At 41.2% G+C, this 11,327-nt stretch overlaps 1 protein-coding gene across 1 annotated transcript; it reads right to left on the bottom strand.

Moving 5' to 3' along the window:
- Nucleotides 1–7,857: 7,857 nt before the first annotated feature.
- Nucleotides 7,858–9,047, bottom strand: LOC112608663 (guanine nucleotide-binding protein G(I)/G(S)/G(O) subunit gamma-10). Its single transcript, XM_025360674.1, has one exon. It carries the CDS (start codon nucleotides 9,027–9,029, stop codon nucleotides 8,823–8,825), a length of 207 nt encoding a protein of 68 aa, XP_025216459.1. The 5' UTR covers nucleotides 9,030–9,047; the 3' UTR covers nucleotides 7,858–8,822.
- Nucleotides 9,048–11,327: the final 2,280 nt, after the last annotated feature.

Here is an 11,327-nt window from a genome sequence, read left to right as displayed (position 1 = left end):
TAGCAAACTATAGGATATTAAAAGACTAATTCTTCAGTTAAGAACACTGTTGAAATGGGAGACCAACTTAAAGTCTACCTTTCAAGAATCTCTACCCCAAACCTAAAGATTCTAGGGGTCACTTAACTCTATTATGTAATCTAATTGGAATAATTTCCTAGAATGCTTACTAGTGAAATCTTGCCCTAGTAAAACAATTTATTATTTTGAATCCAAATGAAAGCTATACATTTTGCTTTCAATGGTGGCAAAAACTTGCAAAAAGCAGATATACTTTTGCTAATTTAAGTTCAAGTACAATGAGTACCACCTGCTAATCTTAATCCCCAAATCTGAGCCCTTCAGTTTCATAATTGTTTTATCCTGAATGTAGCTGTGACATAGACATTTCTCAAAAGGGTCTGATACATTAAACTCCTAACAAGTAGGAGAAGCAACTAGTGAAAGAGTAGAAAGAAGCTTCCCTTCTAGTGGATAATGAGGCGGTGCCTAAAAACCACATATATATAATCCCATGTGGTATTATACATTCTGCAAGCCCTGTTAGTGGGGAGATGGTAGCAATAGCAGCGATAGTTGCGTCAGCGCTAACTGCTGCTGCTGCACGTTCTGTTGGTGGCTGCTGGCCAAGTGTGCACACTTAGCCCTGGTTGAGGCGCATTGTCTGCTGTGGTCTGTTAAGCATCTCACCAGAGTGGGAGGGCACATCAAGTGATTTCACGGATTGATGGATTGATTCTTGTTTTATGCCTCACAGTACCTGAGCCTATAATTTGCTTTTTGTGTACTTCAGTTTTGTTGCACACTTAGCCCTGAGGTGCACTGTCTGCTGTGGTCTATTAAGCATCTAACCAGAGTGGGAGGGCACATCAAGCAATTTCACTTCCTTAAATAAAAGATTTTTAGGTATTTTTGATATTATGTATTCTCTAAGGCCAGAAGGGACTTATAATGACTTTTCTTCTCTTCCAGAATTGTAACATTATAAAACTACTCGAGTAAATATCCTAACAAGTTTGATTTTCCTTGGGACAACTAAAAATTGTACATTCATGCTTCAGCCATATCATGGACCTAAACTATGAGAGTTCAGAAATATATAAAAGTAGAAAAATCATCAAAGGTACTTATTTCCAAATACGGAGGGAATGAATTTGAAGATGGAACAATAGCATTTTTTGAACTTATTTCTCTCTAATCCAGCCTGGAGGATTTTTAGCTCAAAACAGTTACATGTGAAGGTTATCAGGCGTCTTTGCATATCCCTTTCATATCTACCTTCACACATGAAAGCTGAATGCATTTTGCCAGTGAGGCTCTAGATATGAAACTTAGGGATCCATAGATAAATAAGCTACTAACGAACTGATAACAGTGGGGTTCCTTCTGTCTATCATGTCTCCTGAGTCTGTTTCACATTTTTGAGCCTGGCTAATCTGAGAAAAAGAACAAAGTAGGACCATGACCCAGTGTTCTCCTGTAAATCTCACTGTAAAAATCTCAGTGTCAAAACACTGAGACAGGAGTGAGACCAGCTGTGGGTGGGGAGTTGGTGCTCTGCAGGTTACCTCACGGCATATCAAAAATGGCTCTTTTCTTCACTGCGCTTAAGGAAAAAGTCAGATGTGTGGCAAGGTGGTTCTGTTTAGAAGCAGCAGGCAATGTAGTTAACAGCATAGACTTCTGTGTCTTGTGTGTGGTACCTTGGGCAAGTTACTAATTCCCCCTGTAAAGTAGAGATGATGGGGACTGTCTCACTGTGACAAGGTAAGTGTTAAGTGAGATGCACACGAAAAGCTCAGCACAGTGTCTGGCATCTAATATGTACAGGGCAGATGTCGCTACTGAATATCACATCAATGCTAGGTCTGTATTTACTGTCACACACAGGAACCGGTAAGTGACTTTACCAGAGAAAGTCACAGCTACCTTTATCTATGATGAATGTAATGTGTTAGATGCTGACCCAAGTGTTCTCCTCTACACCTGTCTAAAGAGAGCTAAGTCTGATATTTAAGGAGTGATAGCATCTTGCATAGTTAAGAAGGCTTAAAAGATTGCATGGTTTAAACGCTAGAAACATAGATGGGATGTTTCTGCCTCAGTTCTTTTGACTACCTCCTAGGATGGAAACAAATGTTTCGGAGCCTGCATAGTCTTTAGATGGCTGCCAAAGAACTTAAAATCTCCTTTAAATTCTTATCATATGCTTAATTTTGTACTAAGTAAGTGTCCCCAAGTCTTCTACTTGCTCCTCACAGCAACCCTAATAAGTATCTCCATTTTACACAGGTAAAAACTGAGGCTACAAACAATGTGTGATTCCAAATCCTATGTGCTTACTGTGCAAAGATTGAGCTGGATGTTGCATTGCATGTTTGCTGAGTCCCCTTTGCTACTGATGTGAGGATCCTTCAACAGTTCCTCTGATGCCCATTATGGCTGGCATCCAATATGGTGGTGTAATGGAAGTGTACCACTGGTACTACCTTATTAGGTCAGCACAGATCAGCTCAGTTATTTGTTATGCCTTCAAGATGCTACACATTCCAGAATTATTTTCCTTGGCCATCCAAGTGAAGTAGAAGTAGATTGTTGGATTGCAAAGAAAATAATAAAGATTCCCCTAAAGGAATTTATGAGTAGGCAACTTCATTCCTAAGATATTGGGAGGAAACAAGCTGTACCACAATAAATCTTAAGTTTCAAGACTCTCCTATAGGGAGAAACATGGCCAAAAAGACAGGAAGAACTGTGGCTTGTAACTCAATGATGCTATAACTCCAGGATTGGATCATCTTAGGTATTCTGGAATCTATCCCCTGAGACTTGGGTATTTCTCAATTTACATACATGCAAGGAGGAAGAGAATTTTTTGAACAAAATGACTGGCTTTGACAAAACTATCTTGCTCTTTTTAAATGTCACTTGATACTAAAACGTGATTTAAAAGCATGTAATGCCTCAGGAGTCTGGCACATACAACCAAATTATCATGCTCAGGATCTTCAGCATTCTAAAGGTACATGTTAGAATGCACAGAGTCCTGATGACCTGTCGATAAACATTTTTTTATTAATGAACTGTACATTTAAATAAAAGTTTATTTTTGAGATAATTGTTGTGAGCCTTTCCTTTTTCTAGATACCTTTTATAAAAGCTTTTATTCAATTCTTTTTCCTTTTCTCAACTGAATCACTGAAGGTGACTCAGTCACCCCTTTCTAGGAAACAAGTAAGACCACCCAGGTCTGGACTCTTCAGGCTGAAAAACTGAGATATTCCCTTTCTTGCCATATTTAGTACAGTTAGTGCCTCACCATGGACAGCCAGTATATTATCTTCTCAAATTTCCCCTCTCTACCCTTCCCATGAAAAAGACAGAAGTCAAAGCTCCTGTTAGTTAGGAATGTTAGCCTAGCACTTCCTTCTTGTAGGTGACTGAGAACAGGCAACACCCGGCTAAAGGGGGCATACCTCAGGGTGACAGGACAGGAAAGGATGTAACAAGTAAAATCATTTTGATTCTGTCTCCTCGTCAGTTCTTAGATGGTCTGTGTTGAGATTCATTTATAAGGCTAAAACTTTTGTGAGTCTTAGATATATTCCACCTAAAACTTTTCTAAGCAATGGCCCCAATTGTCTGAATTAAATTAGGCATTAAACCTTGAAATTGACTCAGAGGATCCGAAAGAATAGGAGAAAAATAAACAAATCAAAGGAAAGAGAAACAGTCAAAAAATATTTTAAAGCTCAACAGTGAGTCCTTAATAAGTGAGATGTTGCATTTTGTTTGAGATGTTGATCTCACCAGCTTTGCAGTAAGTGGATATAAGTTTGGATGTTTTTCCACTACTTTATCAAGCTGTGGCCACAAGTAAGTTGCTTTCCATCCAAGCTTCTGTCCTCTTCTGAAAATCACAACACCTACTTCCATAGCGTTCTCATAAAAGAGAGAGGCAACACATATAAAGTGCTTCATTCAAACAACAACTGTTATTTCCTTCTCTAGCACCAAAAAAAAAAAAAAAAAAATCATGATTCATCTTTTTTAAAGTAAAAATCCTTATGTCTGTTCGGAGATCTGATTTTGATCCGTACTCGTGTATTAAAATTCCATTTGCAAGTGTTCCTTGTTCAATCTCCCCTTGAAATGCTAGCATTTGGTAATATTTTTTACTTCAAAAAATCAAGTTGATTAATCATCCTGCACCTATGAGCTTTGTAGAAAGCCTCGTGTGTGACCCTCTGCTGATTAAAGAACGCAGGTGATTGGTTTAAGTTCAATTATTCATAAATGTCTTTTTAATTAGTGGGGGTAAGAAGACAGACTGTACCTTATACCACTCTAGAAGGTATAGCATGCTCTTTGGATTTATCAAGCTCAGCAAATATGACTGGCCCACAGTCTAGGAAATGTGGAATGCTAGATTTCAGGCATGAACATTTCATGTTACAGTGTTCAATTCAGAGGCATTTCTTGCCTACTGGTTGATTGAGGGCAGAGAGTATATTTTAAACCCTTAGTCATTGTTTATGTTTCCTTAAATTTACCCACTTACATGTGAGATTTGCTGAGGATTAGTTCTTTAAAGTTCCAGGGGAATTTGCCTTTTGGCCTGACCCCAAACAAGTAGCCCTGTGGTTTCCTAAGCAGGACTTCTAAACGCTGGAAGGTAATCTCAGATAACTAGATAGCAACTGGCAGTCCTCCTCAGACCTCACGGGAATTAACAGATTCTAAAAGGTTCCAGAACAGTTTTATAATTGGCACATCCTAGATGAAACATCAGTTACGGGGAAGTGCAAACATTTCTTAAACTTTTCACAAAATTGAGGAAGGATCTACGGATCAGCCCCATCAGAAGCTGTCCCTCCTTATAGCCACACACAGACACCCCCTACATGTGCTGTCTTTACCTCATTCATTTGTTTAGTGCCTGCTATGTACCAGGTATTGTCCTGAATTCTGAGGAACCAGTGAGAACATGACGGGCCAGAGCCACATCCTTCATGATGCTCATTCTAGCTGGGAGTCAGGCACTAACCCGACATTTATATGTTAGGCAGTGATAAGATCTATAAAGATAAACAAAGTAGAGTAAGGGACTAGAGAACGGCAGAATGTGCTATTTTAGATAAAGTGGTTAAGGTAGCTCTCCGAAGAGAGGACTTAGCAGAGAACCTAGTGGAAATGTGGTATGAGCCCACTGAGGCATAGTAAATACGTGAATCCAGAGGCAGGAGCATGCTTGATTCCTCTAAGAAGCAGCAAGATGGCCTTGGTAGCTGGGGGTGGCAGAGGCAGAGTAGGAGGAGAGTTAAGAAGGACCAAGTGATGTCAATTTCAAGAGCTGTGGTTTGGACTCAGAATTTTAAGTGACACGACAATTTTGGTGGGCTTGGGGCAATAGAACGACATCAATTTTAAAAGGCTCACACTGGCTGCTTTGTTTAGAATGGACAGCAGGGAAGCAAGGGTGAAAACAGGGAGATAAATTAGGAGACTGGTAGTGGCCCTGGTAGATGGACAGGATGTGAGCTAAGCCAGTAGGGATGAAAGAAAGCTCTACTCCAGATTCAGTCCATCACAGGGGGTGTGTGCACAGGCTGTGTCCCCAGAGTGGGGGGAATTCAGCCTGTAGATGGTCTCTTAATCCAGGAGAATCTCACCAGTTCCTATCTCAGCTGTGCCCTCTGCCTGTGGGATATCTGTTTGGCTGCCTCCCTGATTGGGCAGGAATGATCGGCACAACCCCAGCACGGCCGGAAAATAACGAGGCTGCATGGAAAGTGGGAGAAAAGTCATGCCTCTTCTCCCTAACCAAAAGAAGTCAGGATTTAGAAGAAAAGAAGAGCCTAGAGCATGACTTCCAGCCCCCCAAAAGTTCAAAGGCTTCAACCGTTCAAAGGAAGTTCTTTTCTACCTTCAACGTAAAGGCTTTCCAGGGACATATTTTGGCATCATCATTTTAATATGGAGTTCCATACTAACTCTTGTCATGGTCTCTGGAGGAATGGTTGTATGAATGACATCATTTTTTTGAAATATGATGGCTTTAGGCAGGGTCCAGCATATTCTGTCTATCCAACTGCTTTATATTTTCCCTGTTACCTGTCTGGTCTCTAAAAATATTGGAAAACTATCAACACTACTTTCCCTAAGAAATTTTAGAATCCTGGTATTTCTGAGTTAAAAGGAACCCGAAGGTCACTGAGTCTCTGATAATTGTCTGATACAGGAGGCAACAGGCCCCACTGAGGAAGCAGAAAGCGGGCCGCCTAATGTTACCAGGAAGGAGACCTCATTCAGCAATGTCTTAAGTCACCCACAGAGTAACAATTGCTCTCATAGTAAGCCTGTAAATTCAACAATAACTTGTGACTCTTTAAGATAAAGAAAAAAAAAAACCAGAAATGGATTCTGTTTGGGAAAACAAAGCCTCCTAAAGCCAAAACTTTGAGGAAAGGATTATGTTAGGTAGTAAGGTGAGTCTCTGAAATGCATCCATGCATGTTACAGAATAGAAGCCAAATAGTAGCAAACAGCTTATGAAACAGAAAGCAGCCTCTTCCCAGACATTAGCCCCAGTGCCTATTTCCATTCAGAAAAGAAGGCCAACCTCCTGTATGTCAGGATCCGCTAACCTCCACGGAGGACTATGCTGGGAACAGAGACTATGTGCCATTCTCCCTCTCTTCTCCCGCCCCTGCAGCAGGCACTGTGTTCCCAGTACTCTGTGAACTGTCTCCATTATGAGACAGATAATATTTCAATGGGCCTACTTAATAGTGTCAATTCACCAAAAGTGGCACACCAGTTTGTATGCAACTTTCAGTCTCAGAAATCCAGTGAAACGGGGGTGGAAAAAGATTATCTAAAACCGAAACCAACTGTAGCTTCTTTTGCCTTGGTAGGAGGGCTAGGAATGCCCCGGGAAGGGAAATTTCTATATAGCTACAAAGGAAAGAAACTCTGTGGATCTGCCAAAGGAGGTCCTGAGCCAAGTTTGGGAAGTAGGCTACAGATGGCTGCATCGCTCTGTATTCTGTGGACAGAAAATACAGGGTCAGGTCAGGGATGAGGAAGTAGCTGTGAAGCAGCAAGGTGGAAAGGAGGGCAAAGCCACATGGTGTGCCGTGGAAATTTGGGGCTCAAGGTGACAAACAAGAATATCCAATATGCAATTTTGGATTGCTTACCTTTTTGGCACTGTAAGGCCTATCACCTCCCTGATCCTTCAGTAACGTCTTCGGCACACACTAACACCTTGTGGGAGTGGCTTTTGATGAAAATCATAGATAGGAGCCCAGTCCTAGACCTGGGTTGATATGGCAACAGAACAGAGAAGGAACTTTCTGAACAATTTGTTAACTGAACAAATTAAGTCACTGAAGAGCTTAGACTCAGAGAACATAAGCAACCCAGGGTCTCTTAGAACTCTGGCTGGGACACTGGACTTTCTGCAGGATGTGGAATGGAAGTTCAAGCCCGTATTATCTGGAGATTGAAGGACAGAGTGACTCCAGATGATGTCACAGGTTATTAAATGTATTAGGTGGGATCAGGTGACTTTTAAATAATATGCATCCAGCATTTTGCTAGTCAGGATACATGACTAAGTATAGCCATGGCTTGTAGGCTCTTGGACTATCTTGAACTATGGAATCATCTTTTCAAAGTCCGAATATGATCATGTCACTTCCTATCTAAGATGACTTCTTGTTGCCTACAGAACAAAGGCCAAGGTCCCAAGACTCAGGCTCAAGATCACCATGACCTGACCCTGCAGCCTGCTGTTCGGCCCCTCTATGCCCTGCAGTTCCCCGGGCCAACGTCTTTTTTTTTTTTTTTTTTTGTCATAGAAAAATGATTAATTAAGCAGAAATTTTATTTCCAAGCTCTTCAAAGACTGTTACAAACATGAATAATGTATTCTTCTAAAAAAGTGTCCCAAATTAAATCAAAGGCACATCATCAAAGTAAAACACTTGTGACGTTAAGAATTATTTTAGGTTGTAATATTTTCATGTTAGTTTTTAACCATTTACAATGTTCTGTGGGTCACATTTTAAACATTTTTAAATATATGAAATTCTGTATTTCTTTATAGCCACAACTACAAAGTAGAGGAACCTAAGAATACAAGGATTGAATCTGCTTCATTTATATACACGATGGGGCAGCCTAATGCACATCATAACATTAACTCTTCAAAAAAAGTTTGCTAAGAAACTGCTCCTATATTTAGTGTTAAAAATAAAACAATCTTCCCATTTAGAAAAATCAAGACATCAGTCAATTAGTAAAGCCTATTCTTCCTCCCAGCAATTTGTACTTTCTTGTATTCATTTAGGAATTGTGAATTCATGAGAAAAGAACACATTTTTTATGGCATAAATATCTTCCAGGAACAACAGTTTACAAGTTTAAATAAACACAACTATTTTCCTTCTTAAAATGTAAACATCCAGTAAATCAAACATACATGATATTCCAGGCATAGAAATATTAGTAACTCACTTATGAAACAGGTGCATTTTGGTATATTTGGTGGTAAGGTTTTTGTTTGTCTTATGTATAAAAGTACTTGCACAAAAAACCAGGCTATTACTATTTAAAACTCTATTCCTTCACCCAGTTTCCTCACTCAAGTAGAAACTCATGAATTTCTGTGATTTTCGCTATAGGACCAGGCCACAGGAAAGGGCTAAAACATCTCTAATTAGAGTTAGGGAAAAGTGTTTTCTTGAGACTTGAAGGCAGTCATTCATCACTTTGCGCTTGAAGGCATTCCTCAGCGAACTTCTCTCCTAGAGTCTTCAGAGTAAAGCACAGGATCTGGGCTCCCGGAAGGGGTTACTTCCAGCTGGAACACCCACCAGCAGGGCATCCTTGCAGGCATTCTGCATACAGTACTGTTGAAGCTCTGCAGCTGCCTGAGAGACCTTGATCCTCTCCACGCCAGCCTCCAACTTGAGCTGCTCCACCAGGCGCTGCAGGGCGCTCGCGCTAGCCCCGGAGGACATGGCGGCGGCGCTGGGCTCCGAGGGCCGGGCCAACTTCTCAGTAATGCCGAACTCCTTGCAATCCCTCCCCTTTAACCTCCTCCTTTACTGCTGTTTTCTGTACAAGACTGTGCCTTTGCTCCTGCTCTTCCCTCTGCTTGAAGTGCCCTTCTGGCCTTTACTTACCTGGCTCTTATTCTTCTTCCAAGTCTGGGCTCAGATGTCTCTTCTTCCAGGAAGCCTTCCCTGTTGTCCCTGTTTGGGTCCTGAGTCTCTTGTCTACCTGGCATATAAATCTACAATACCATGTATATCATCATGTTGAGATTATATATAACTCTTTGACTGAATGAAATACAAGCTTCATTTATATAAGAATTTAGTCTTTGCAATCTTTGTGCCCTCAGTGCATAGCACAAAGTTGGATGCTTTTTAAGTGCTCAAATACTGGATTGTAAAACTAAATTGATACCATGAATGCAAACCATAGATTATTTTTAAAGTAAGCATCCCAGTATTTAGGCCTCCAAGTAAGCACTGTCTCTTGAAAGAATAAGAGATTGTTTACCTATCCCAGTGATTTACTACTCAGCATACAAGTTACAGGTCCTTTCGTTGATTTATATTCAGGGAGCACAAAACTGATTTTTGCATACATATTGTTTTATATACATATATAAAACCCTTACATCTTTGAAGGTAGACTTAAGATTTTGAAACAGCAAAATCATTGCACTTTCCATCAGGGAACGTAGTAATTTGTCATGCTGGTTAATGCCCTTTTGAGACCCTCCGTGGCTGTCCTAATGAGGAAGTCCTATAGACTGTATGTAGAGCTAATAGCATTGACATGGTTTGACTGTGTCCCCATCCAAATCTCATCTTGTAGCTCCCATAATTCCCACGAGTTGTGGGAGGGACCAGGTGGAAGATAATTGAATCATGGGGGTGGGTTTTTCCCATGCTGCTCTCATGATTGTGAATAAGTCTCACAAGATCTGATAGTTTTAAAAACAGGAGTTTCCCTGCACAAGGTCTCTTTTTGCTTGCCACCATCCGCGTAAGATGTGACTTGCTCCTCCTTGCCTCCTGGCATAATTGTGAGTCCTCCCCAGCCATGTGGCGCTATAAGTCCATTAAACTTTTTCTTTCCAGTCTTGGGTATGTATTTATCAGCAGGATGAAAACAGACTAACAGAGCAAATTGGTACCAGTAGAGTGGGGTGCTGCTGAAAAAATACCAGAAAATGTGGAAATGACTTTGGAACTGGGTAGCAGGCAGTTTGGAACAGTTTGGAGGGCTCAGAAGACAGGAAAATGTAGGAGAGTTTGGAACTTCCTAGAGACTTGAATGGCTTTGACCAAAATGCTGATAATGATATGGACATGAAATCCAGGCTGAAGTGGTCTCAGACAGAGATGAGGAAATTGTTGGGAACTAGAGTAAAGGCGACTCTTGCTACATTTCAGCAAAGAGACTGGTGGCATTTTGCCCCTGCCCTAAAGATCTGTGGAACTTTGAACTTGAGAGAGATGATTTAGAGTATCTGGCAGAAAAAAATTTCTAAGCAGAAAAGCATTCAAGAGGTGACTTGGGTGCTGTTAAAGGCATTCAGATTTAAAGGGAAAACAAAGCATAAAAGTTCCAAAAATTTGCTTCCTGACAATGCAATAGAAAATATAATTCCATTTTCTGAGGAGAAATTCAATCTGCCTGCAGAAATTTGCCTAAGTAACAAGGAGCCATATGTTAGTCATCAAGCCAATGGGGAAAATATTTCCAGGGCATGTCAGAGACTTTTGCAGCAGCCCCTCCCATCACAGACCCAGAGGCTTAGAGGGAGAAAATGATTTTGTGGCCCAGGCCCAGGGTCCCTCTGCTGTGTGCAGTCTAGGGACTTGGTCTCCTGCAACCCAGCTGCTCCAGCCATGACTAAAAGGAGTCAAGGTACAGCTTGGGCTTTTACTTCAGAGGGTGGAAGCCCCAAGCCTTAGCATCTTCTACATGGTGTTGAGCCTGCACAAGTCAATAATTGGGGTTTTGAAACCTCCTCCTAAATTTCAGAGCATGTATGGAAATGCCTGGATGTCCAGGCAGAAGTTTGCTGCAGGGGTGGGGCGCTCATGGAGAACCTCTGCTAGGGAAGTGCCAAAGGGAAATGTAGGGTACAGAGCCCCCACTGGCACACCACCTACTGGAACTGTGAGAAGAGGGCCTCTGTCCTCCAGATCCCAGAATGGTAGATCCTTTGACAGCTTCCACCATGTGCCTGGAAAAGCCACAGACACTCAACACCAGCCCACGAAAACAGTCAGGAA

Source organism: Theropithecus gelada, chromosome 15, assembly GCF_003255815.1.
Source record: "Theropithecus gelada isolate Dixy chromosome 15, Tgel_1.0, whole genome shotgun sequence".
Lineage (NCBI taxonomy): Eukaryota > Metazoa > Chordata > Mammalia > Primates > Cercopithecidae > Theropithecus > Theropithecus gelada.
Note: the sequence above shows the minus strand (reverse complement) of the source record. Positions and strands in the feature narration are given on the sequence as shown.